The sequence below is a fragment of the Theropithecus gelada genome, chromosome 12 (genome assembly GCF_003255815.1).
Source record: "Theropithecus gelada isolate Dixy chromosome 12, Tgel_1.0, whole genome shotgun sequence".
Taxonomy (NCBI): Eukaryota; Metazoa; Chordata; class Mammalia; order Primates; family Cercopithecidae; genus Theropithecus; species Theropithecus gelada.
In genome coordinates this window covers 116,966,014-116,993,821 of record NC_037680.1, presented here as the reverse complement: position 1 = coordinate 116,993,821, position 27,808 = coordinate 116,966,014, and the positions used below count along the sequence as shown (strand labels likewise).

At 52.9% G+C, this 27,808-nt stretch overlaps 1 protein-coding gene across 10 annotated transcripts in view; it reads left to right on the top strand.

Annotated features, from left to right (window-relative positions):
* Positions 1–27,808, top strand: part of ANKMY1 (ankyrin repeat and MYND domain containing 1) — a 69,580-nt gene that overhangs the window by 19,222 nt on the left and 22,550 nt on the right. For 4 of the 10 annotated variants that reach the window (XM_025404451.1, XM_025404453.1, XM_025404452.1 and 1 more), the window contains 9 exons: positions 3,478–3,950; positions 6,952–7,168; positions 7,536–7,700; positions 9,018–9,514; positions 12,552–12,723; positions 17,902–18,042; positions 18,869–19,009; positions 21,365–21,472; positions 23,185–23,316. In XM_025404451.1, the coding sequence (XP_025260236.1) occupies positions 3,478–3,950; positions 6,952–7,168; positions 7,536–7,700; positions 9,018–9,514; positions 12,552–12,723; positions 17,902–18,042; positions 18,869–19,009; positions 21,365–21,472; positions 23,185–23,316 (2,046 nt within the window). The remainder of the gene's footprint in view (positions 1–3,477; positions 3,951–6,951; positions 7,169–7,535; positions 7,701–9,017; positions 9,515–12,551; positions 12,724–17,901; positions 18,043–18,868; positions 19,010–21,364; positions 21,473–23,184; positions 23,317–27,808) is intronic. The other 6 variants (XM_025404456.1, XM_025404460.1, XM_025404461.1 and 3 more) reach the window with 6 other exon arrangements.

Genomic DNA, 27,808 nt, shown 5'->3' with positions numbered 1-27,808 from the left:
CTCCAAAAGGGAGGGGTCATAGCAAGGTATGTGTGACTTTCCTTCCTGCTATGGCCAAGCACACAGGTTTTCAGGTTTTTCTGGGGTCCTCTTGGCCAAGAGGGGGTCCATTCAGTCTGTTCAGGGGGTTTGGGATCTTATTTTTTGTCTGCAGTGAAATCACACAATGTGCAGCCTTTTGAGTCTGGCGTCTGACATTTAGCATCATGCATTTGAGATTCATCTCTTTGTTCCGGGAGTTTGTTCCTTTTTATTGCTTAACACATTTTCATTGTGTGGAGCTACCATAGTTTATTCTCCTGATGAAGGACATTTGAGTTGTTTCCAGTGCTTGGCAATTATGAATAATCGCATTGTTAAAAACTTAAGCCAAATTAAATTTAAAGGAGTTTAATTGAGCAATGAACGATTCATGAATCGGGCAGCCCCTAGAATGACAGCAGATTCAGAGAGACTCCAGCACAGCCACATGGTGGAGGAAAATGTATAGACAGCAAAAGGAAGGTGAAATACAGAAAACAAAAGTGAGGTACAGAAACAGCTGGATTGGTTGCAGCTCAGTGTTTGCCTTATTTGAACATGGTTTGAACAGTGGCTACATTTGATTGGCCAAAACTCAGTGATTGGTGCAGGTGTGGGCTATGATCAGTTTACACCTCCTCTTGTTATAGTTCATGATGTGCAGAAAAACCTTTCCGCCAAACTGAAATATGTAAGGAGGCAACTTTAGGCTGAACTTGGTTTAACACCATTATAGACATACACATTTAGTCATTTTTGTACATGTCAACATGAAGCATAGGTCTCCGTGTCACTTGGGTAGATACTTGGGAGTGGGACTGTGGGGTCATGTGGTGACTGCTTAACCAAGTGGCTGTTGTCAACCTAAAGGACAAGACTGAGGCAAGATTTAATGTAAGTAGAGTTTCGAGGACTGCAAGGTTTGAGGACTGCAGCCAGAGAGAAATACATTAAAGTTGCCCTGAATACATGCTCCAGTTAGCAGCCGTTACAAGTGAAGTTTTAAAGGAAAAAAGAAGGGGAAGTTCTTAAGTTATCTACCAAGAATTTACATTGGTTCATTAAAATCACAGGAGCTATTGACTGGATGTTGTTTTTTGTGTCAGAAATCCTACATACGTGAAGACAATAGGTGAGGGTCACATTGTGGAACTTGTGATAACATTTTGGGTAACTTATCAGCAAATCTGGAAACCATAGGTAAAGAAAGGAAAAACAAAATGCCTTGAAACGGTTACCCTGGGCTTGGCTGCAGGGTCCGGGTGGGGGCCTGACTGAGGCCTCTTGCTGGTCTCTCTGGGCCTCATCACTTTAGCCAACCTCACATTCCTCAGGCTGCCATGAGATATGGGGAGAACCCGCTCCCGATGTTTAACGTGGGTTCTTTTCTATTTCCTGAGTGTCTCGGCTGGGTTGAGAAATAAAGGGAAAGAGCACAAGAGAGAGAAATTAAAGCTGGGTGTCCGGGGGAGACATCACATGTCGGCAGGATCCGTGATGCTCCCCGAGCCGTAAAACCAGCAAGTTTTTATTACTGATTTTCAAAAGGGGAGGGAGTGCACGAATAGGGTGTGGTCACAGAGATCACATACTTCACAAGGTAATACAATGTCACAAAGCAAATGGCGACAGGGCAAGATCACAGGACAACGAGGGGTCCCAGAAGCAGAACCACGGGGTCCGGGTTGTAGCCCCCTTGACCTCAACACTAATCATGGGGACTCTTTTCTTGCTGCTGCCTCCTTGCCCGTGGCCCCCTTTTCTTGCTCTACCCCCAAGTTTTTCCTGGCCCACCTGATCCAGTGACTTATGCCTCCTCAGGGGCTCTCTGAAGCTCCTGGGGTAAATGTGCAGCCCCCTTGCTATGCCCACCAGCCCCTCCAGACCTGCCAGGTACCTGCCCATGGCCCAACCTCACCTATCACTTCTCTCCACCTCCACCCCACTGAGCCACCCCAAAGGCTCTTCTGGAAACAGTCCCACTGCCCAACTCCCTTGCAGAGCAAAACCAGCCTGAGCACGCTTTCCTTCATTTCATTTTCTACCTCCTCTTCCAGGCTGCAAGCTGCTGGTGGGCAGGGGCCTCATGAAGCCGCACATCCCCAAGCGCCCAGCCTGGGGTTGCAGCTGGAGATGCTCAGGCGGGTGTGTTGTATGGGTGGTGTATTAGGCCGTTCTCACGTTGCTGCAAAGAAATACCTGAGGCTGGGTAATTTATAAAGAAAAGAGATGTAATTGGCTCATGGTTCTGCAGGCTGTACAGGAAGCGTGGCTGGGATGGCCGCAGGAAGCTTCCAGTCATGGTGGAAGGTGAACGGGGAGCAGGCACATCATGTGGTGGGAGCAGGAGCAAGTGGGGAAGGAGATGCCACATGTTTTTAAACAAGCGGATCTCGCGAGAATGCCCTATCATGAGGGCAGCACCAAGGGGATGGGGCTAAACCATTCATGAAGGAGCCACCCCTGTGATAGAGTCACCTCCCACCAGGCCCCACCTGCAACACTGGGGATTACAATTTGACATGAGATTTGGGTGGGGACACAGATCCAAACTACATCAGGTGGAGACCTCTGAGATGGGAGTTTCATAGATGAAAATGCGGGCCCCAGGGGGGGAAGCATCCCTGCCACCCACTGTTGCAGGCCTCAGTGCCTTTTCCTGTGCTGTCTCCTCTGCCCACTGTGCCCTCCAGGCATCCTTCAATGCCATCTCAGGAAGACGCGCCTCCCCTGGGCAGCAGGCCCCTGACTGTGCTCCCTGCCCTGGGCTCCTGGCAGTGGCCCCTCACTGGTTGTTTTGTGAGGCCCTCCTGGATGCCTTCTTCCTCTCCTGCACTGTGGTCTCCACTGCCCACATGCAAAGGCCTGGGAGATGCTGGGTTCCCGGAAGCAAGGATTGGCTCCCTTTCTTCCTCCGTCCCCCTCTTTCTCCTTCCCTTTCCTCCTCCCCTCCTCCCCTCTTCCCTTTGGCCTCCTCTCCTGCTCTTCCCTCCTTCCTCCTCTTCCTTTCCTCTGTCTCCTCCTCCTCCTCCTGCTGCTTCTTGGATCATACCTGACCTGCTGCCTGCACACTTCATCCCCACCCACTGCTGCCCCAGCGTGTCGGGGTGTTTGGGCTGGGTTCCCTGAATTAAACCCACACCTGGCGTCTCTGACATGCTTTCACCATGAGACCTCCATCATGTCCTCACCTCAGAGGCCACCAAGACCTCCCTGGCCGCCCCCTTGCCCCTCCATGTGCTCTCTGGAGTGCCCTCCTTCCTGTCCCTCGGGAGAGCTGGTCCGCCTCAGCCCCTGGGCAGCGCAGCCTAAGCCTCCAGAGATGTTGACTGGGTGAATGCATGCATTTCTTGGGAAAGTTTTCTTTTTTGGGATTTCTTTTGATGTTACAAGCCTGATCACAGCGTGCAGCTGGGTCGTGCCATCTCTCCTCGGCCTATTGCGCTTCCTTGGCAGGGGCTGTACAAAGCGGACCAGCGGTTTGGGCCAGGCGTTGAGACCTACCCTGACGGCAGCCAGGACGTGGGGCTGTGGTTCCGGGAGCAACTCATCAAGCTGTGCACCCAGATCCCCAGTGGCTTCTCCCTCCTCAGCTACCCTGAGTTCTCCGGCTTCCTCACCTACAGCCCTGCCAGGATCAGCCTCTCAGAAGAGGAGAAAACAGAGTGGGGACTGCAGGAGGAACAGGACCCCTTTTTCTATGAGTATAAGCGGTTTCTTCTGAATGACAACCTAATGCTGCCTCCAGAAACGTATGTCTACTCGACTGACTGTGACCACCTGCCCATGACAAGCTCTTTCCGCAAAGAGCTGGACACCTGCATCTTCCTCAATGAAATTCCTCCGTTCGTTGACGATGGAGAACCCTGGTTCATAATCAATGAGACCCCTTTGTTGATCAAAATCCAGAAGCAAACTTACAAGTTCAGGTGACCAGTCTGCTACTGCTCCTTCCCCAGGGCCCTGCACTGTGCAGGCTGCCCCTAGGCAGGTTCCTGAGGCCCCCAGCCAGCTGCCACTGAGGGTGCTCCCTCAGGGTAACCTAAACACGCTCCTCCCATTAAGTGACTGATGTGAGCCATAATGAAGGGAGGGAAAGCCCCTGCTGGCTCGAGCTGGGAGACAGGCTGGGCCCTGGGGCCCTGGATGTCTGTGCAGGGGAATGAGGGTCTCAGGATCCCACCTGCCCACTCCTGGGGACAGGAGTGATCAGGAGGTGGATTAGTGAACATGCAGCCAGGGGAGTCCCAAGGCTGGTGTGGAACCTGGGGCAGATGTGGCTGGGGAGAAGCTCCTGAGTCCATGGAGCTGCAGGTGAGTCCTGGCCCTGGGCCCTGTGCATTTCCCCTTGTGCAGGCTGTAGCTAGTGCCCTGCCCCGACGATTGCGTCAGCGCCTAGGTGTTCCATGGGCCAAGTCTCCTCTCAGGGTTGGCATGGAGAGCAGGGTTTGTTGTTACTGTTATGTGGTGGTAAGGGATCTGCCTGAGAGCCAAGGGTGGGAGCCCAGGGCAGTAGTGGTGTTGGGGCCCAGCCAGGCCTTCGACTTGTCCAAGGATGGCATGAAAAGATGCTCTGCTCTGTTGGTCTTCCAAAAGCCCTCCTACCCTACCCAGCGCCCCAGGAAAGTCAGCCACCACCTAAGGAAAAGTGTTTAATTTTTTTGGTGGGGGGGCACAGAGTCTCACTCTGTCACCCAGGCTGGAGTGCAGTGGTGCAATCTTGGTTCACTGCAACCTCCGGCTCCCGGGTTCAAGCAGTTCTTTGCCTCAGCCTCCGGAGTAGCTGGGATTACAGGCACCCACCGCCACACCCAGGTAATTTTTGTATTTTTAGTAGACATGGGCTTTCACCATATTGGCCAGGCTGGTCTTGAACTCCTAACCTCATGGTCCAACCTCCTTGGCCTCCCAAAGTGTTGGGATTATAGGTGTGAGCCACTGTGCCCGGCCGAAGTGTTTAATTTTTAGAAGTTAAAATATTCAAGAACACTTTAATTCCTTTCCTAAATATTGACCTCAGATGTCACTAAACTTTCAGAATGCATATTTTCTGAGAATAAGTGGCTGCTTTTTCATTCATCAATCCATCCACCCACCCAATCACCCACCCACCTACCATCCAATCCACCCATGCAACATCCATTCATTCAAGCATCTGTTCATCTACCCACACACCCATCCATTCATCCGTCAGTTCATGCATGCAATATCCATGCATCCAGCCATCCATTCATCTACCCACCCACCTGCCCATTCATCCACCCACCCACCCATTCAGTCATCCATCAATACACCCATGCAGCGTCCATTCATCCAGCCATCCATTCATCTATCCACCCACCTACCCATTCACCCACCCACCCANATTCATCCAGCCATCCATTCATCTATCCACCCACCTACCCATTCACCCACCCACCCATCCATTCATCTATCAGTCCACCCATACACCTACTCATTCATCCACCCACTTACCCATCCATTCATCTATCAATTCATGCATGCAATATCCATTCATACAGCCATCCATTCATCTACCCACCCACCTACCCATTTGTCCACCCACCTACCAGTCCAGTCATCCATCAATTCACCCTTGCAACATCCATTCATCCAGCCATCCATTTGCTATCCACCCACCTACCCATTAATTCACCCACTCACCCACCTTTCCATCCATTCATCCATCAGTATACTCATGCAACATTCATCCACCCACCCACCCCTTCATCCATCAATCCACCCATGGAACATCCATTCATCTAGCCATCCTTTCATCTACCCATCTACCTACCCATTCATCCACCCACCCACCCATGCAACATCCATTCATCCAACCATCCATTCATCTACCCACCTACCTACCCATTCATCCACTCACCTACCCATCTATCCATCCATCAATCTATTCATGCATCCACCTACCCACCCATCCATTCATCTATCAATCCACCAATGCAGCACCCATTCATCCACCCACCCACTCATCCATCTATTCATCCACCTGCCCATCCATCCACCCTCCCACCTACCCATTCATCCATCTTCCCACCCACCTGTCCATTCATCCACTCACCCACCCATTCATCCATCAATTCACTCATGCAACATCCATCCACCTACCCAACCATCCATCCATCCATCATGCAAACATCAACTGGGCTTGTAATTGTTGACAGTTACAACTGGTCTTCCTGTGTGGACCAGGCTTGTACAGGGTGAGTTACAAGATAAGGCAGGGAGTGGGCAAGAGAGATAGAGCCTGGGCATCCCCCAAGAGACCCTGAGCTCCACCACAGATGCCAAGTGATATGTGTTCTTTACTCGTCACTTGCATAGCAGCCTGGGGCCCCAAGACCTGCCCTGCCAGCACTGTGTAGGCAGAAGACTGTTAGGTACAGAAGCAACTGTAATGCACAGGTTCTCTATTGTGAAAAGAGGTTGTGTACACACCAGGAGGCATCAGTGTTGTGTGGTAAGCCATGAGATATGCGTGTTGTCTACTCAGACAAAAGTGTACGAGCAGAGGGTGGAATGTGGGTGTTGGTACTGAGACTGGACCCACATGTATGTTGGTCTCCTTCCTACCCAGCACCTTTGCTGTTACAGCCCATTTCTTAGCAAACACCCAGTGACCCAGATGAATGAGAGATGCATGGGTGTACTCGCAGCCAGCACATTCCTGCTGGGACAGACATGTAGCCCAAGCATCTTGACGTCCAGGTGGCATGTCCACACCACCATGTGCAACCTAGTGGATTATGAGCAGCTGGGGGTGCAGCTGCCAGCACTCAGGATGCCTGAGGAGTGAACAGTGGGGGGCTAAGCCACAAGAAGGGAAGGCATTGGAGGGAGGTGGCCCAGCTGGACCCTTTCTCGTGGGAGGTGCAGAACCTGGTCTAGGACCACTGAAAGTTGTTGTGTTGCCAGGAACAAGCCGGCTCACACCAGCTGGAACATGGGCGCCATCCTGGAGGGGAAGCGCAGTGGCTTTGCACTCTGCGGGCCCAAAGAGCGGATTTCCACGGAGATGATCCTAAAGGCTGAGGAAGGGAACCACGACTGGATTTGTGGGATCCTGAAGGACAACTTTGCTAGTGCCGACGTGGCAGACGCAAAAGGCTACACTGTGCTCGCTGCGGCTGCTGTAAGTCCCCCACCCTCCTGGCTGGTGCCCGCAGGAGCTTAGCTGTAAGGGTCACACATGTGGGTGGCCCTCTGTGGCCCCCTCTGCAGGAGCAGAGCTGAGGTACATGGGGATACTGATGTGTCCATACCTCTGCCTCACCGTTCAGCAGAAACCCCCTCAGCTGAGTGTGACACTTATGGTCTTGTGGAGAAGGGTTTGGGGCAGAGTGCCCATTCCATTCCTCTGTCCCACACTTGTCCCTTTGCTAAGCTCCCGAATGAGCACCGGTTCCTGCCCTGCCATGGGGTGGCCTCATGAGGGCATCAGGACGCCCAGTGACCCTTCCCAGGCGCATCCTCCTGAGTCCTGCCTCATCTCCCTCCAGACTCACTGCCACAACGACATTGTCAACCTTCTCCTGGACTGTGGGGCCAACGTGAACAAGTGCTCAGATGAGGGTCTCACGGCACTCAGCATGTGTTTCCTCATCTACTACCCTGCCCAGTCCTTCAAGCCCAATGTTGCTGAACGGACCATGCCCGAGCCCCAGGTCAGCCCCTGGTGGTCACCGCACCACCAACTGTCCCCTGTTGTCTTCTTTGTCTCTCTAAGTATCCACCGAGCCTCCTCCGTCCTCCTGTGTGCACCAGGCTTGTACAGGGTGAGTTATAAGATAAGGCAGGGACTGGGCAAGAGAGATAGAGCCTGGGTATCCCTTAAGGGACCCTGAGCTCCACCACAGTTGCCAAGTGATTATGTGTTCTTTACGCGTCACTTGCATAGCAGCCTGGGGCCCCGAGACCTGCCCTGCCAGCACTGTGCAGGAAAGGGGTACTGTGGAAGGAGAGTGGGCATCCATGACAACGCCCCCAAGATGGGGCTGAGAATCTGCATGCCTAACAGTTTCCTGGCAGTACCGATGTTACTGAAACACCAGGGGTTCAGTCTCAGTCCTGCTGCTCACTGCACAGAAAGCCAATCACTGAGATGCCAAGTATTGCCAAGGAAGAAGGCTTTAATCGGGTGCTGCAGCCAGGGAGATGGGAGCTCAGTCTCAAGTCCATCTCCCTGACTGACTAACACGGGGAGTTTATGTAGCAGGAGAGAAATGTAACAATGTGTAAGAAAACAGGAACTAGGACAAGGCAAGGAGACATCTGGTGTGGTGATCTGGTGGGTTTCAGCTCTCTGATGCTTCCTGAAGGTCCTTTCCTGAGGAAGGAACTCAGATAAAACAAATACCAGTTTCAAGCTTTAACAGAAGAGTCGATTTCTGTGTTTATCCAAAAACAACTATCTGTGGGACTCTTGGGCTGGTTTCAACGATGCCTCTGGTCCAGGGGCCACACTTTGGGAACCATGGCTCAAAACACAAGCAGATCAAGGGCAGTGCCATGTGACAGAAATACAACGTGTAATTGAAATTTGGGAGGTAGCCACATGAAAAAGTAAAACAGGTGAAATTAATTTTAATAATATATTTAATTTAGCCTAATGTATTCAAAATCCAGTCATGTTGGTGTATGATCAATAAGCAGCATCATTAAGGTATTTGCCTTCGTTTTCCAACCTCTCCTTCACTCCTAAGCACCTGGATGTGGACGGGCCACATTTTGTGAGCTCAGCAGCCATGTATAGGGCCATGCAGCCTGGGGTGTGGCCTGGTCAGGTGCAGGCTTCTGTGCGATACCTTCACAGGGTTTTTTTCCCCTCTTTGAGGGTTTGGGGAAAGCTGCCCTGGTCTTTTCAGCCTAGGTGCTTTGAAGACAGCTCTAGGCCATGGGCATTGGTCCTTGCTGAAGAAGGTCCTAGAATGAGGTTGTCACTCCAATTTCTTCTAATGACACTTTTTTGGTTCTTTCCAAAGGAACCTCCAAAATTCCCAGTTGTTCCAATCCTTTCATCATCATTCATGGACACAAACCTGGAGTCTCTGTACAGTGAGGTGAACGTGCCTTTCCAGGGTAGCTGTGAGCTGAGGCCACCGCCAACACCACCGCCACTGCCACACATCTTGGGCAGCCAGGAGGGCAGCCACTCTCAGGACATTGGACAGCCTGGGGAGTCCGTGGACCACAGGAGCAGCTCTCTGAAGGGGGACTCCCCGTTGGTGAAGGGCAGCCTTGGCCATGTGGAAAGTGGGCTCGAGGACATACTGGGAAACACAGACCGGGGCACTCTGTGCAGCACTGAGACGAACTTTGAGTCCAACGTGTGTGTGTGCAACTTCTCCATCGAGCTCTCACAGGCCATGCTGGAGAGGAGCGCCCAGTCCCACAGCTTGCTGAAGATGGCCTCGCCCTCACTCTGCACCAGCAGCTTCGACAAAGGGACCATGCGGAGGATGGCGCTGTCCATGATCGAGTAGGTCCTGGTGTCAGGGGGCAGGGGTGGAGGGCGACCATCAGGGCTGAATCCTATGCACAGCAGACCCATGTCTCTTCTGTGTGCCAGCGGGAGACGTGTCCGGAGATGTGTGTCTGAATGTGTGAGCATCCCTGTGTTGGTGCCTCCATGCCATGGCCGAGCCTGTGGGGGTGCCACAGTGACGGGCTGTTTTCAGTGCCACCCCAGCCCTGCTTTGGCCTTTGGCACTGGCCTGAAGTGTCTCTGTGGGAGCCTCAGCAGGGGCCACAGTCCAGGGGTCCTATCCTAGCCATGGTGCATGTGAGTGACACCTGCCTGGGCAGCCCACACATCCCTACTGCCCACCCTGTCTATACCAGTGTGTCTCAAAATGTGGTCCATGCACCCCTGGGGGGTCCAAGACCCTTTCAGGGAGTCTGTGGGGTCAAAACGATTCTCTTGATAACCCTGAGACTCTGTTAGCCTTCTCCTTGTGTTGACATTGGTGGATGGTATGAAGACAGGGAAATGCAGACCACCAACCCCCAGCCTGCAAGGCAGCAGTGCCCAGCCTGCATGGGGGCATGGTATTCCTTCACCGCGATGTGCACTTGGGGGGATGCCTGTCTCACTGAAGAATGCCTTTGACAAAGCAGAAAAGCAATGACGAATTGCATTAAATCTTGCTCCTTGAGTATACACCCCTTGAATATTCTGGATCAGAAAACACGGGAAGGACACTGATGTGCATCTGCCATAGACCAAGGCACACCGTTTCTGTGCAAGAAGCGCTTCCCCCAGGGCCAGAGTAACAAATAGAATGTGGTGTCTTCCTTAACCTCCTGCCCCATTTTTGATCAGAAGAATGACCACTGGTATGTGGCTGTTCATTCTCCTGAACACAGCCTGCCGCTTTAAGGAAAACATATGACACTATTTGTTGCTGGTGAAATTTACATTTTCAAGTGAAAAGCAGAATTTTGGACACTTGTATCCACCACCAAGACCTTCATAGCTTCCTTTGAGACGTGGGTATTCAGAGGTTTTTCGGGTGAGATGGCATAGCAGAACTTGGCCACACAGCCAAGTTCTGATGTCGAACCATCGCCAGGTGGATGAAGATCCATTGACAGTGAGAGATGGGCCCGTGGGCTTCAGTGCAACCAGGTGTGGAAGGCTGGTTGATGAGTGTCCAGCTCCACCGGGTAGCTAGCTCACCGCCCCCAGCCTGGGTAGTTTAAACAGGAAGACCATGATGATCAGAAAGGCTGCTCAAATACTCCTTCATCCAGCCGCATACCTGGGGGAAGCTGGGTCTCCACTCACTTCCACCAAGGCTGCAGCAGAGCAGATAGGGGAATCCAGCAAAGGTGGAAAACAGTGCCACCCTTCTCCCTAACTGGTTTTGCTTTGTAAAATAACTTTTTGTGACAGTATTACTTATTGGTAACATGCAGTGGGTTTGTTATGGTTAACAAGTTGGTGAGCGGTTATTGAGAGGTGAAGCCAGCCGAGCTTCTGGGTTGGGCGGGGCCTTGGAGAGCTTTTATGTCTAGCTAAAGGATTGTAAATGCACCAATCAGCGCTCTGTGTCTAGCTAAAGGATTCTAACGTGCCAATCAGCACTCTGTAAAATTGCACCAATCAGCACTGTGTCTAGCTAAAGAAATGTAAATGCACCAATCAGCACTCTGTGAAATGGACCAATCAGTGCTCTGTAAAATGGACCAATCAGCAGGATGTGGCCAGGGCCAAATAAGCAAATAAAAGCTGGCCGCAGTCCACCCCCCTCCCCGCCCTCTTTTCCCCAGCCAGCAGCGGCAACCTCCTTAGGTCACGTTGCACGCTGTGGAAGCTTTTTTCTTTGAACAATAAATTTTGCTGTTTGGGTCTGCACCACCTTTAAGAGCTGTAACACTCGCTGTGAAGGTCTAGGCTTTATTGTTGAAGTCAGTGAGACCATGAACTCACGGAAAGGAAGAAACTGGACACATCTGAAGGAACAAACTCCAGACCCACCATCTTTAAGAGCTGTAACACTCATGGCAGGTCTGTGGCTCCATTCTTGAAGTCAGCAGGAGCAAGTACCCACCAGAAGGAATGCATTCTGGACACATTTTGACAGTTTTTGAGCTTTACCTAGTAGTGACAGACAAGGAGAGCCAGCACCCACATGAACACAGTTCTGCGGGCTTCAGAGTGGTAAGGGTCTGGATAGGGGTCTGGACGCTGGGGGCCGCTGCTCAAGGCCAATCTAGTTCCCGCAGCTATGATTCTGTGCCTGCTGCAGGGTCAGCGAGCTTGGCTGGGTCCTACACCTGCCCTGCACGCATGGTCATTCCCGCTGCCACCTGGGCCCCCTACCCCCAACCCCTTCCTCCTCCCCTGAGCTTCTCCCTCAGCCCTGCATGGCTGCACAATCCCCACCCACCTGGCCCCAGCCTCTCCTGAGGCGCAAGTACCCCCCCGGAGGCACAGCTTCCCCCTGAGCTGGCCAGCCTTTTTGCTCAGTGACCCCTCAGAGGTGTGTGTGCCTGTGTGTTTGTGTCTTTGTGGTGTGAGTGGTGTGTGTGGTTTGAGTGTGTGGTGTGCTGTGTGTGTACTGTGGTGTGTGTGCTCTGTGTGGCTTGTGTGTGGTGTGCTGTGTGGTTGGTGTATGTGTGCTGTATATACTGTGGTGTGTGCGCTCTGGTGTGGCTTGTGTGTGGTGTGCTGTGTGTGGTTGTGTGGTGTGTGTGTGCTCTGGCATGGCTTGTGTGTGGGGTTGTGTGCTGTGTGGTTGTGTGCTGTGAATGTGCTGTGTGGTGTGCTGTGTGTGCCGTGTGTGTGTGTGTGTGGTGTGCGCTCTGGTGTGGCTTGTGTAGTTGTGTGGTGTGTCTCCGTGTATGTGTGTGTTGTAGGTGTGCGCTGTGTGGTGTGGTGGGTGTGTGTGTGGTTGCGGCACACACATACTCCCTACAAGCCCCTGCCCAGTCTCGTTACTGGCATAGCCCCGTCCTGGGCGCAGTGCAGGTGCCTGCCCTCCAGGGGCCCACAAGTGTGCCCTCTTTTTCAGGCGGAGGAAGCGCTGGCAGACCATTAAGCTGCTGCTGCGCCGAGGCGCGGATCCCAACTTGTGCCGCGTGCCCATGCAGGTCCTGTTCCTCGCGGTGAAGGCCGGGGACGTGGATGGGGTGAGGCTGCTGCTGGAGCACGGGGCGAGGACCGACATCTGCTTTCCCCCGCAGGTAGGAGCCTCTGCGGGCGGGCGCCGGGATGAGCTCAGAGTCTGGGGCACGGGCCAGGCAGCTCCTCGCTCCACCTCGGCGCGGAAGAGCGGGGTGGGCTCTTGCAGGCGACCACTGGGCTGTGTTGGTGATGGCGCACCGGAGTGGGGGATCCCACAGCCCGCTGTTCCTCCCATGTCCCCAGACAGGATTTGGACGCTGTGCTAGTTTCTAGAGTATTTCGCGATCTGTATAATGTTTTCCCAGTGTTGAAGCAAACTCAGGGGAAGCGTGTCCTGAAGTCCCCTTGGAAAGGGGAGACTTGTGTTCAGGAGGAGGCGGGCCCCCTTTCACCCCAGGCTCAGCATCACAAGGACACCAGCAGCGGAGGCAAAGGGTTTTAGTGCTGAGATTTTATCTTTACCACAACAGATCCAGCCGGCAAAATATTTAGCTGAGAAAAAAATCTTTGAAGGGGAATCTGATTTTATATTTTCTTTTTTTTTTTTTTTTTTGAGACAGAGTCTCGCTCTGTGGCCCAGGCTGGAGTGCAGTGGCCGGATCTCAGCTCACTGCGAGCTCCGCCTCCCGGGTTCATGCCATTCTCCTGCCTCAGCCTCCCGAGTAGCTGGGACTACAGGCGCCCGCCACCTCGCCCGGCTAGTTTTTTGTATTTTTTAGTAGAGACGGGGTTTCACCGTGTCAGCCAGGATGGTCTCGATCTCCTGACCTCGTGATCCGCCTGTCTCGGCCTCCCAAAGTGCTGGGATTACAGGCTTGAGCCACCGCGCCCGGCCTGTATTTTCTTTCTTAAGAAGTGTGAGTCCTGTGCTTGCTAAGAGACACAGCCTGTGCCTTTCCCAGAGGATGGCGTCCCCCTCTGAGGCCACGCCCACCCATGAGCAAGCGGCTTCACAGGGCATTTGGCTCTGGAAGAAATTAGCCTGCTAGTTCTTCGAAGAAAGTTTAGTGTTTCTGCTGAGTTTCCCCGGGGACTCAGGGCTTTATGGGCTTTGCTCGTTCAAACGACTCTGCTTTTCCCACCTGTCCCCCTGGGCAGTGGGCATCCCCATGCCTGGCCCCAGATTCCCGCAGCCTTCCCCACAGCACAGCTACTGGAAGGGCTTCCTTCCTGGATTTCCACTGCTCTGGAAAGGAATCAGTCACTGCCCACGACTGCATCTCCTCTCAGAGGCATCTGGAGTGAGGCCAGGCTTCCCTTGCAGCTCTGTCAGTCCATGAGGGCCTCGTTAGGCTGCACAGGGGACAGGGCGAGATGGAGGTATGGCGGCAAGCGTGGGCTCACTGCGGCGTTTCCTGTTCACTTTAACATGACATTGTCTGTTGTGTTTCATCCCTTTGCCTGAACCCTTGTTGTCGTTCTTTCTCTTTGTGTTTTGAAGGGCCCTACAGTCATTTCTCTAATTTAAAATCTAGACTAACCCCATCACAATTTTCCATTCAGTGCATCCACCCATCCACACTCAAGAAATGACTGCTGTCCACAGTGGCTGTGGAGATTCCAGATGGATCACGAACTGGCACCAGGGCCACCTTTGGGTGCCCCCAGAATAGGGGGCCCATTATGCAGACACATGATGGGGATCTGTCCACTTGGCTGTGAAATTTGCTTGTAGATTTTTTCTTCTTCAGTTGTGTAAACACTCGTCCATCGTCCATCGTTTCAGCACTTTACCATATTCACAGGGTGTTGATGGGGTGAGAGCTGACGGCTCTCTCTGGCCACCAGCCTTGCCAGTTGTCACTCAGGCGGCATCGAGTGTTTGAGGGCAGGTGGGTCTCACTGTCCAGGACTCTTAGTGCCCAGCCTTGAAAGAAATTAAACTTTTCTTCCAAGTGTAAGGTTGCACAGAAAATAGAATTTTTGGTTTAAGACTCAGGATAATTTCATAACTTTTTAGGTTTACTGATCGGTCTCCATTTTTGAGGTGAAGTGAGATCACGCCATTGCACTCCAGCGTGGGCAACAAGTGCAAAACTCTGTCTCAAAAAAAAAAACAAAACCCGGATAAAAATATATGCTGACAATTTCAAAGACATTTGTATTTTTATCTTAACATAATGTTAAAGCCAGTTTGTTTATTAAAGATTTACTTAAGTCATCTGAACTTGAAAATTGCTTAGACTCCTGTACTTAATTTATGAGCACAGTTATTTATAAGCCAATTTTGTAGGCACAACATACAACATAACGAATGTACAACACAAACACATCTAAACATACATATATATGCATACATACAAAGATCCAATAGCTTTTACCTTTAACTCTAGCCACGAGGTAGTAAAACAAACTCATCAGTTAACAAACATGTTCACATGGCTAAACTCTGTTTGCCCTAATAGGTAATCCAGTGAAGGCTGTGAACCAAATTTTGGGGTAAAGCAGTTTCCATATGGGTTTGAGTTTTAAAGGCCAAACCTCCCCAGATGTCAAAGAACACTGGGGCCAAATGGCACCGCACAGCAACATCACCTATTAACCAGGCTCAACCCTGCTTAGAACAGCAGCATAAACTCTGGATACAGGGAACTCCATCCCACTTTCCCATTCACATGTCACATGAGGCCCATGGAGAGGCCAAACTTCTCTAGATTCCAAAGAATAGCAGGGCCAAGAAGATGATCAGTGTATTCTGATTTCCCATGACTACATTGATACAAACAATTACCAAAACACAATCCAACTGCTGCAGCAACAAACAAGCCCCAACTGTGTCCCAACTGGAACAGCTGGGGTGCTTACTTTCTGTCAGGCCTGTTCAACCTGAAAATGGAATTCTTTGGGAATATCCCCAAATTGAGGGGAGCACATCCTGCTCTCTGGTGCCCACAAAAGATAGTCATCCACCCAGACACAAATGTCACATTTCAGAGTCTGTTCTTTTTGGGCAATCAGGAACACTGTTGGAGCTGGCAGTGGTGTGACCAAAGAGAGAGACCAAAATCTGTCTCCAGCAAAAAAGGGTCAGGCAGCTGCTTGAGGGGGTGGGGGGTGCTTCTGAAATTCTTGGCCCATAGCAGCTGAGCCATGAGCAATGCATTCCCGGTCAGGGAACCAAAATCTGTTACTGAAACAGCAGGAGTTTGGTTGAGGTCCTGCTGCTTGCCACACAGAAAGCCAATCACTGAGAGGAGTATTGCCAGGGAAGAAGGCTTTAATAGGGTGCTGCAACCAAGGAGATGGGAGATCAGTCTCAAATCCATCTACATACACAACCCACTAAAATTAGGGGTTTATATTGCTGGGAGGAAATGTAACCATGCGTGGGAAAACATGAATTAGGGAGAGTGAGGAAGAGGAGTTGGCCAGGAGGAAGCAGCTGGCAGATCAGGCAGTCATGAAGGGTGAGGCATTTGCAATCTCTCCAGATGCTGTGATCTGGTGGGTCTCAGCTCCTTGGTACTATCTGGGAGGTCTGAGGGTCAATTTCCTGAGAAAGGAGCTCAGATAAAACAAATTTAACTTTCCCAAGTTTCCCGATTGGGAGGGTCAATTTCACTGTTTATTCAAAGGAACCAAAAACATCAGTTATATGGGACAATCGAGCCAGCTTCAAGCACCTGTTAGAAATAGGTATAAAACAACTGTTTCATCCACAAGGACCAGATTTCCCTTAGACCTTGGAAGGTCCTGCCTCACTGTCTTCTGCCCTTCCGGAACTCGTGGGACTTGATGAGAAGTGGGATGCCCCCCTGACTCCTGTGTCTTTGTAAGGGTTAATTCTCTTCCTCCTCAAGTCACCTTAGCACTGGGTCAGAGCTGTGGGTCTGTGAAGTTTTCTCGCATTATTTGTCTAGTATTTCTCTCCATTGTGCTCTCCCTACTGTCCTGGAGCTCCTACCTGAGAGATGTTAGAACTCCAGCTCTCTCTCTCATGTCCCCTGATGTTGTTTTGGAGTGTTTTCTATGTCTTTGTGCTTCTGCTGTTTTGGGGAATTTCCTCAGCTTAATCATTTCCCGATTCACCCCTCAGCTGGGTTGGTTCTGTTACTAGCTCAGTTGTTGCTGTTGCTGCTGCTGTCTTAGGGGTGACATGACACATAAGGAGGGTGTGGCCTCCGGCTGACTGTCGTGGGTGCACGGCCCCATGCGCCTCCTGGTGGCCTGGGCTGCAGTTACAGTGGAGCAGTGGGCTGCCCATTCTCCCCTTGCCTGCTTAGGTCTGCGTCCCTCTGAGGTCAGTAGATTGTCGACTGCAGCACCGGCCTCCTCAGCGCCAGGCGATGCCTGCATTGTATTCCCGTTTCTCTCCTCTCGCCACGTGCCTCTGTTGGGTATGGATGCTGCTGGCCCTGGTCATGCTTGAGGCTGTGGGTGTTGGGCTATGTGGGGGTCCCAGGGGCTGCTGTCAAGCTGGGAGAGTCCTGTTGTTCCTAGGAGTCGGCAGCTGCCTGGAACCTACCCTGCCCTCTGCCTCAGATGCGCCGGCCATCTCCCTGGGTCACTGGTGGATGGGCATGCATGGGCACACCCAGCTGCTCTCCCCAAGTTCCTCTGGCAGGTCCTCATGCTGGTGACTCTTCCCACCATCCAGGCTCACCTGTGTCCCCCTCAGGGGTCCCTCCTGGGTTCTTTTCTCTTTCCTGTTTGAGCGAGGCTGGTCTTCAAGGGACTGGGGAGCATCCCTTGACCCAAAGCCCACTGTCCATTCCCAGCCACGCTCTCCCTTAGGACAGCAGAGCTGCCTCTAGAGGCCGGGGCCCCTACGAACACCTCTGTCGCTGCTGCACAGCAGTGGCCTCTATGGATGTTGTCAGCTGATGGCTGGGGACACTGTGCTTGGAGAATGGACAGGTCAGGGGCTGGAGTCAGGAGGTCACTCAGGAGCTGCACGGCTGTTAATGTGGTGGGCCTGGCAGGGCAGGGAGGGGCTTTTCTCAGAGGAGAGTGTGGACAATGGCTTAAAATCACACTGGTTCAGGGTGGGCCTTCCTGCCTGCGGCCCTGGCAGACATTAGGCATTGGAAGCAACACATGTGGCTTGCTTAGCGTGTTGGGAGCTTTTCCCTGCTGCCTTCAGGGACCAGTGTCCTGCACATTGTGGGGCAGGTGAGGCTGAGAATGGTGCCCTCGGAGTCTCAGCCATGTCCCTGGCATTTGGGCTCCCCAGGTACCTCACCTGTCTCTCCCCACGAGTACATGCCTTGCTGCCCATCCCGGTGTTTCCTCTGCAGCTGGGCACCCTGACACCACTCCACATCGCTGCCGCCCTTCCTGGGGAGGAGGGGGTACAGATTGTGGAGCTGCTGCTGCATGCCATCACCGACGTGGACGCCGAGGCATCTGACAAGGACGGCACTTACAAGTCCAGCAAGGTGTGTGCTTCGCGACCTGCGGTAGGGGTATGGGGCCTTGGCCAGGTGTGCCTGGATGGATTCACACACTATGCCTAGCCTGTGCTCACCGAGCATGATGGGCCTCCTGGCTTGGGGCCCAGGCGGTGGAGATCCTGTATAGAAACAACCCGTCCAGATGAGAGCCTTAGTCAGTGAGCTTGTTCTGGTATCAAGAGGCAAAAATGGTTGATTGGAATGAGTTAAGAACTTGATGCTTCAGGCAGTCCACAGAGCATGGGGGTCCCCATGAGGACCTTTTGCATGTAACTCCATCTCATGCCTTTCGGAAGGTTCATAATTGCAGACAGAGGCCAGTTCCATGTCCTCAGGGCCTCCTCCAAAGGCAGGCCAAAGCTAGCTTGTCCCACCAGGCCCTACCAAGCTGCAAAAGACCACCAGTCATGGACCATGAGGCCATGTCTTCCTGTACAAGGAGTTGAGCCCCTTGGGGTTAGGAGCTGTGAGGCTTTCCTTTTTGTGCTCCAGAGCCTTGTCCAGTTGCCAGCACACAGCAGAAGCTATTGAGCACACATACATGCTAGATGTGGGTGTGCGCAGCTCACCGCGTGGGGGACCCGGGAGGGGAGGGCACAGAATGGCTCTGACCCCTGTGGATGTTGGGGTATCTCAGGGACAGGCATGCAGGGGACAGGCTCGAAGAAAGTCAGGCATCTGCCTTCAAGAGGGTTTCGCAGGGTGAGACTCCAGACCCGCAGTCTGGGGAGGAAGCTCCCTTGCTCTGTTTGCCTTCCTGTGGGCACACGGCAGGTTCGTGGGCACTGGTGGAGCCCTCCGTTTTACACAGCTGGATCTGCTGCCCTCAAGTCTGAAGCTCAGCAACGAGCCAGGCCCTCCCCAAGCCTACTACAGCATGGACACGCCCCTCCCCGAGGAGGGGGGCAGGACGGCTCTGCACGTGGCCTGCGAGCGGGAGGATGACAACAAGGTGAGGGCAGCCAGGGCCTGGCGGGGACACAGGGCTGCCCAGCAGTGGGGTCACCTTCCAGGGCCTTGTGCCCCCCGGAAGCACGTGTTCTCATGCTGAGTCTTAGGCAGAAGCCAGGGAGCATGGAAGGATGGGGAGGGAAGCAAGGCAAGGCGGGAGGACGGGATTTCTGTGCACACACGTGCACAGAGTCTGGGTGGCGGCATTAAGTCTACTTTTTACCACAGGTCCTGGTCAGACATGTTTGGGAGCCTCTGGCCTGGGCTATGACCATCTGGTGCTGCCAACCCTCCTCTGTCACCCTCCTGTGTCTCTGACTCAGGACCCCACGGGTGGTCTCATCTTCCAGAGCCCTGGGTGGTGCCCTGCTGGCCCTGTGGCCACTGCCTCCTGCCTGCCTTAGGGGTTAATTCCTACCAAGTTGGGTGTGGGAACCACTCCGAGGATGCCCAGCGGCTGGGGTGGATGCGGGGAAACTGGGGCCAAGTCTGAGCTTTGCCGTGTGGCAGCAGGTGCAGCCCAAGCCAGTTGGCCACGGAGCACATGGCACACCGTGTCTCAGTTTACCCACTTACAAGTGAAATGAATGATCCTGGGCCTTCGGCAAGGTGGTAACTTGTGAGGTCCTCACATGAGCATGAGGATGAGTGTGCAGGAGTGCCATGTGTGCAAGTGGGCGTGTGGGTGACACTGGGAAGGGGATGGGCAGACAGGGAGGTGGGGGCACTGACAGGCCTGCCTGCTTCAGAACACCCCTGTCTGGTCAGAGCCTCCTTGGAGAGTGGGGAGAAGGAGCAGGTCTATTGGGGGTCTTCTTGGGGCCAGGCGCTCTGCCCTGACTGGACCGCCTGAGGGGTTAGCAGGAACCCACGTTAGGAATGAACAGTGAGGCTTCGAGAAGGCAGCTGGTCAAGACCCCCGCCGTGAACGACAAGGCCTGGGCAGTGAACACAGGGCCTTCTGCTCGCACACTTGTGTCCTGATGACAGTTTGGGAAAGTTTTGGGGAAATAAAAGGAGACACTGAATGTGGCACTGTCGTTGTGACAGACCAGCAGGTGGAACTTCAGTGCTGTGGGCATGACGGCTGCAGCAGTCCAGCCATCACATCTGTATCCCAGAAGGGAGGGGAAAGGGGGTCACTTTCCCAGGAGCCCCTCAGCAGACTTCTGCGGGTACATCCTTGGCCTGGCCAGCAAGGCTGCGGGAAAGGGGAGTGTGCGTGGTGGTTGGGCCAGCCAGACGTGGGGTCTGCCACATCTGAGGGCCACAGTCCCAGCAGAGCACTGGGAGAGGGAGCTGGGCCAGAGAAGAGTCCTTGCAGTGGGGGAGGAGAAGTCGCAGAGGTCAGGTCCTAGTGAACACTTCTGGGAGAAGACGAGGAAGAGAAGGGAGCAGCTGAGGGTTGCACAATGGGACATTCTGACAGGGGAGCAAGGATGGGAGAATGGAAAGGAAAGCAGAGGGGTTCCCGGGGAGGAGTCAGGGAGGTGGGAGGGCAGGGATGGGGGAGGAGGGCAGGAGGCAGGGAGGGAAAGGCTGGGGGAGGAAGGCAGAAGGTAGGGAGGCAGGGAGGGCAAGGATGGGGGGAGGAGGGCAGGGAGGCAGGGAGGGCAAGACCAGTGGGGAGAGCAGGGAGGCAGGGAGGGCATGGGTTGGGGAGGAGGGCAGGGAGGGAAAGGATGAGGGGAGGCGGGCAGGGAAGCAGGGGGGCAGGGAGGGCAAGAATGGGGAAGGAGAGCAGGGAGACAGAGGAAGGGAGGACAGGGACGGGAGAGGAGGGCAGGGAGGCAGAGAGGGCAAGGATAGGGGAAGTGTCAGGGAGGCGGGGAGGGCATGGATCGGGGAGGAGGGCAGGAGGCAGGGAGGGCATGGACAGGGCTGCCCTCCTGGTGCAGAGAGTGCTCCACCAGCCGAGGGTGGGGCTCTTTACACTCAGGCCGTCCTCTATGGTCACTGAGCCCTGGAGGAGGAGGTGCTTCTCCAGTCACACCTGCTGTATGCCAGGACCTGCCACATGGTCATGTGGTCCAGACTGTCCCTTGTCCTTTCAAACAAACTTTAAATCAACTTATGCATCAATATCCTCCTAGTTTTCATTTGGAAATGATGAATGTTTAGAAAATATCTTCTCCATTTGAAGCTCCATCCACCTCCCCATCCATTCACCTATCCATCCATCCTTCCATCCACAGTTTTGAACACCTTGTGCCAGGCAAGGTAATGGTTGGGAGGAAGTGCCGTTGAGTGACTACATTGATTTCATGGCATTTAAATTAATAACTACTGTTAGGTGCTCCTTAGGGGTGGGGGTGCCTCTCTAACCTGTCATGCTTCTGCCTTTCTCCCCAACCAGTGTGCCAGGGACGTAGTCCAGCTCCTTCTATCCCACAGAGCAAATCCTAACCTGCTATGGAGTGGCCACTCCCCGCTCTCCCTGTCCATTGCCAGTGGGAATGACCTGGTGAGCATGTTCTGCACCTACAGACCTGAGCACCTATGTGTTTCCATCTCTAACGCCCACCCCATCAGTCATCGGGATTTGAAGGTGTTGGCCATTTGTCCGTCCATCCATCCATCCATCCATCCATCCATCCATCCATCTATCCGCCCATCTGTCCATCCAACTACCCATCCACTCACTCTTCCACTCACCTGTCTACCCATCCACCCATTCTTCCATTCATCCATCCATCCATCCATCCATCCATCCATCCATCCATCCGCCCATCTGTCCATCCAACTACCCATCCACTCACTCTTCCACTCACCTGTCTACCCATCCACCCGTTCTTCCATTCATCCATCCATCCACCCAACTTCTCATCCACTTATCCATCTACTCACCTGTCCATCTACCCTCCACTCATCCATTCATCCATTATTCCACTTATTCATCATCTCATCCATCCATCTATACATCCGTCCTTTTAACCAATCACTCATGTATCAACCCAACTACCTATCCACTCATCCATCTACTCAACCGTTCACCTATCCATTCATTCATCTATTTATCCATCCATCCATCCACCCACCCACCTACCTAGACATCATCATCCTTCATTCACCCAGATGGAAGGATCTACCATCCACCCATTCATCCATTCATCCATCTATCATGTAACTGTTATTTACTGAGCATCTGCTTTGTACCTGACAGGCACCATTCTAAGCACTAGGTGTTGAATTAAAGTCTCTGCTCTCAAAGATTCTATATTTTAGTTGGAGGAGCCAGACCATAAACTAGTATGTAACACAATTTCAGGAAATGACGAGTATTATGAAGAAAATAAAGCTTAGTGAGGGGATGGAGAATGATGGGAAGATAGGCTACATTAGCAGAGTGGCATGAAGTGCTACTCAGATGAGGTGACATTTCAGCAGAGGTCTGCAAAAGCTGAAGGCATTCATAGAATTTGTAAAAGCTGATGCAGAATGGGGCTTCCAGGTGCTTCTGCAGAGGCCAGCATCTCTGCTCCCTGCTTCCTTCTGTCCTGCAGAGAGACATCCATTCAATAAGTCATGTGGGGTCCTAGCTCAGGGCTAGGTCCTGTTAGAGGCAAGGGTATGGCGGGAAGAGAGCTTTGTTCTGAGGGGCAGAAGCTTGTGGGAGCCAAACACTTAAGGCCCTGTGTCTGGCCACGGCTGTCCTTCCTCGGTGGAATCTGAGCTGGTGGCTGGGCACAGTAGGGAGAAGGGAGGTGTGCCTCATTCTGCATCTGGCCGAGTGGTCACAGTGACACTGGTGTTCCGGGGCAGAGGCAGACAGTCTGGGCACCAGGCAGATGTGCCCCTAACCCTGTGCTGGGGGCACTGGCCCCTGGGCTTGGCTCTGTCCAGGGCTGGAGAGCAAGGTGGGAGCTGGGACCACGCTGGAGAGTCCCCATTATGTCAGGGGACAGAGAAGGTGCTGGAACCGGCCCACCTGGGTGGAGTTCCAGCTCCTCCCTAACAGACCAGACATGGGACCCCTCCCCGCCCAGTGTCATCCTCTGTGGGACAGGCCAACAGTGGGACCCACCGTGGGAAGGATCTATGGGAAGGGCCAGCAATGGCCTCCGTGAAGCTCCTGCTTTCAGGGGTTAGTTCTGGAGTGGCCCAGCTCTGGGGACGTCCCCACTGTCAGGGGAGGTGACATGGTGGCCACTGATGAGCCTGTCTGTGTATGTCCAGGTTGTGAAGGAGCTCCTGACCCACGGAGCGGACCCCAACCTGCCCCTGACCAAAGGCTTGGGCAGCGCCCTGTGTATTGCCTGTGACCTGACCTATGAGCACCAGAGGAGCGTGGACGAAAGGCTGGCCCTGGTGAGGGTGGGGGGTGGCCCTGGTGAGGGGGGCGGGAGGTTGGGGTGGCCCTGGGTGGTAGGGGTGTGAGGGTGGGTGACCTTGGTGAGGGGTGTGAGGGCTGGGTGGCCCTGGTGAGGGGAACGGGAGGGTGGGTGGCCCTGGTGAGGGGGACGGGAGGGTGGGTGGTCCTGGGTGGGGGGAGGGAGGAGTGTGAGGTGGGCTGGCCCTGAGCATGGGGAATAGGGGCTCTGGGAGTGGGGCCCTCATGGACTTCTCTGCCTGACTCTCATTCCTGACCGGCAGTGGATCATTTGTTCTGTGTTCTCCAAGCCTTGGTGGTCTAAATAGTGGAGAAAAGACAAAATGTTGTCTGCTTTTAGTATTTTACAGGCCTTAAAAATTATGAAGTGGCAGATCCACTCAACAGACCAGACAGAAAGGTTCCCTGAACTTTGTCTCAGTGAAAACAGGATTCAGGATACACATAGGCCTCACTGTGGTCCAGCTGCACAATCCTGGCGCTCTCAATGGTCCACACAGCTGCTGGGCGGGGGTGTGCGGCGTTGTCCCCGGCCACAGGGAGCGGCTTTCTTGGGTGGAAGCTCACACTCGGGAAGTCCTGCCTGCGCTGGAGGCACTTTCTGTCCTGAGCCCTAGGCACGTCCCTTGAGTGTCCCTCCCACATGGCTCCTGGAACTCTCGGCGGCTTCGGCTCAGGCAGGGCCTCCCTTTGTGGCCTGCTGCCTGCTGCTCTCGACCTGTGCCAGCCCGTCCTGCGCCTGGTGTGGGCACCACCCAGGAGCTTGCTTTCCTCAGTCCATCTTGATACGCACTTTGGTTCTTACCTGTCTGAGGGAGAAAGGGGGAAGCAGGAGAGGGGCGAGACTCAGGCGTCTGGAAGAGGGGGCATCTGGAAGGCTGTTTGACGCCACAAAAAGGTAGCTTTACTTTAAAGAACTAAGATTCTTACCTTGAGATGCTGTTTCCAGATCTGATTTTAAGGCTCCTGTCCTTCTTCCTAAGACCCTGTTCCGTCTGGGATAGACTCTGCAGGGACGCCGTGGTCAGCTTTCCGTAGGTGGCAGAGGATGGAATGAAACAGTGTGTGTGGATAGTCGGCACCATTTCTGGACCTGGGGGCTGGGAGGGGCCCCGATGTGCTTTCTGAGCTTCATGGGGCCCAGGATTGATGACCAGTCTCTTGTTCATCTAAGTCTGAGTGAACAGGAAAAGGACACGAGACGGGAGAGGCTGCTCTGGGGGCAGTGGTGTTGTGTGTGGACGCTGATTGGAAGATGTGTCTTGAACATACGGAATAGCACTTTGTCCGGGGTTGGGGGCTTCCAGTGCCTCGTCCAGGATTAGGGGGCTCCCCAGCACCTCGTCCGAGGTCAGGGGGCTCCGCAGCACCTCGTCTGGGGTTAGGGGGCTCCCAGCACTTTGTCAGGGGTTAGGGGGTCCCCAGTGCCCCCTATTTTTTATTTATAAAATATAAAAACATTTTTTATCATCTGTATGCCATCAGCCAGTTGTAAAAACACTAATACGGCAGAATTCGATTCGCTTTTGTTATCTCTATGTGGATTCTCTTACCTCTTCCTAGAGTGACTTCTATCAGGGTCCTGTAGTCTGTTTAACGGACTGAATTTCTGTTAGTTTAAGAGTTCTCCAACTGATCCCTTTGGATTTGTCTCTTCCTTTCCAATTTTTTTTTTTTTTTTTTTTAAGATGGAATTTCGCTCTCGTCGCCCAGGCTGGAGTGCAGTGGTGCGATCTCGGCTCACTGCAACCTCTGCCTCTCAGGTTCAAGCAATTCCCCTGCCTCAGCCTCCCAAGTAGCTGGGATTACAGGCGCCCGCCACCATGTCCAGCTAATTTTTGTATTTTTAGTAGAGATGGGGTTTCACCATGTTGGCCAGGCTGGTCTCTAACTCCTGACCTCAGGTAATCCGCCCGCTTTGGCCTCCCAAAGTGCTGGGATTACAGGCGTGAGCCACCGCGCCTGGCCCTTTCCAGTATTTTAAATCTGTTTCCCGTTTCCTCATTGCCTGAGCCGGGTTCCACCTGAGTGACAGCATCCCAGTGTGTCCCTGATGCCACGGGACCGTTTCTGCGGTGCCTTCTGTACATTTCTGGTAGCTGTCCTTTACCAAAGTAGGGAACACCCCTTCATTCGCAGCTTGCCATGAGGATTTATCAGGTTGGTTATGGAAAAAATCTTTTTTCATTTTTATTTTTTGTTTGCCAAAAAACATTATGGTAACATACCTATAATGTTTTGCCTTTCAAAAACATTACGGTAACATACCTATAACATGAAGTTTACCATCTTAACCACTGCAGGTGTGCGTGTCGTGGTAAGTCTGTTCTCATTGCTGTGCAGCCGTCATCACCCTCCCTTTCCAGAGCTGCTTCATCTTGCGAAACGAAGCCTCTGTCTCCATTCCACACTCGCTCCCATTCCCCACCCTCGGCCTCTGGCCATTCTACTTTCTGTCTGTGAATGTGAAACGCCCCACATACATGGAAGCACACAGTACTTGTTCCTTTTGTGACTGGCTTTCACTCAGCACCCTGTCCTGAAGGTTCATCTATGGGGTAGCTGGTGTCAGGATTTCCTTTCTTTTCAAGGCTGAGTGATACCCCCCAGGATGCATGGACGACATCTGGCTTCTCCGTTTCTCTGTTGATGGACCTTTGGGCTGCTTCCACGTTTGAGCTGTTGTGAGGAATGCCGCTAGTGGCGCAAATGGACACGTTTCTCTTCAAGAGCCCACTTTCAGTTCTTCTGGGAACTTGCCTGGAAGTGGGATGGCTGGGTCCTATGGTATAATCATTCTATGTTTAATTTTTTTTTTTTTTTTGAGTCGAAGTCTCACTCTGTTGCCCAGGCTGGAGTGCAGAGGCGTGATCTCAGCTCACTGCGAACTCCGCCTCTCAGGTCCAAGCAGTCCTCCTGCCTCATCCTCCTGAGTAGCTAGGATTACAGGTGTGTGCCACCACACCCAGCTAATTTTTATATTTTTAGTAGAGACGGGATTTCACCGTGTTGGTCAGGCTGATCTTTGAACTCCTGACCTGAAGTGATCCGCCCACCTCGGCCTCCCAAAGTGCTGGGATTACAGGCCTGAGCCACCGCACCCAGCCATATGTTCCATGTTTTGAAGAACCTCCTTACTGTTTCCACGGCAGCTGCACTGTTTCATGTTCTCACCAACAGTGGACAGGGTTCCAGTCACTCCCGACTATCACCAATACTTGCTATTTTCTGTTTTTTTGATAGTTGCCATCCTAATGGATGCGAGATGGTATTTTGTTTGTTTTTTAAACAGAGTCTCACTCTGTCGCCCAGGCAGGAGTGCAGTGATGTGATCTCGGCTCACTGCAGCCTCCACCTCCTGGGTTCAAGATTCTTGCTGGAATTACAGGCGCCCACCACCACACCCAGCCAATTTTTGTATTTTTAGTAGAGATAGGGTTTTGCCATGTTGGCCAGACTGGTCTCAAACTCCTGGCCTTAAGCGATTCGTCTGTCTTGGCCTCCCAAAGTGCTGGGATTATAGGCGGAAGTCACCCCCGCCAGCCTTCTCATTGTGGTTTTGATACGTATTTCCCTAATGATGAGTGATGTTGAACGTCTTTCATGTGCTTATTGGCCATTTATGTATCTTATTTGGAGAAATGTCTGTTCAACTTCTTCGGCAATTTTTGAATCTTTATTATTATTGTTGAGTTTTAGGACATTTCTATATATTCTAGATGGTAATCCCTTATCGAGTATGTAATTTACAAATATTTTGATATACAAAAGTTTTTAATTTTCATGAAGTCCAGCTTGTCTATTTTTTCTTTTGTTGCCTTTACCTTTGGTGTCATAGCCAAGAAATCATTGCCAAATTCAATGTCATGAAGATTCTTCCTATGTTTTTTTCTAAGAGTTTTATAGTTTCAGCTAGGAACTTTCAGAAATACTTTTCCGTAGCCTCCTGGAAAATCTGGTGCTTTTCTCTTATTATGCTTTCGTGGGATCTGAGTCCATGGAGTTCCTGAAACCCTAGGGGTGCCCTGGCTTGTGGGGTGTACGTAAACAATGGTGCTGCAGGACGTGAGTCCATGGAGTCCCTGAAACCCTAGGGGTGCCCTGGCTTGGGGGGTGTACGTAAACAATCGTGCTGCAGGACCCTTCTGCTAGAGGCCTGGGCTGCCTAGGTCCTGGCGACGCCTCCATCTCCCACCACGTCTTGCTGTTCAGGCTGTGACAGAACCTTGTTTCAGGGGCTCTTCCTCTGGTGCTCCTGTGGCTGCTGCAGCAGACCGTAGCAGACCGTAGGCGGCTTAAGCCACAGAAGTGAGCTGGCTCTGGTCCTGGAGGGTGGAGGCCTCGGTCGCGGTGTTGCAGGGTTGCAACCCTGGTGTAGACCTCGCCGTGGCTTCTGGGGGCTGGCTGGCCACCTCTGCCCTCCTCAGCTCATGGTGTTCTGCATGCATGTCTGTCTCTGCAGCCAAACGT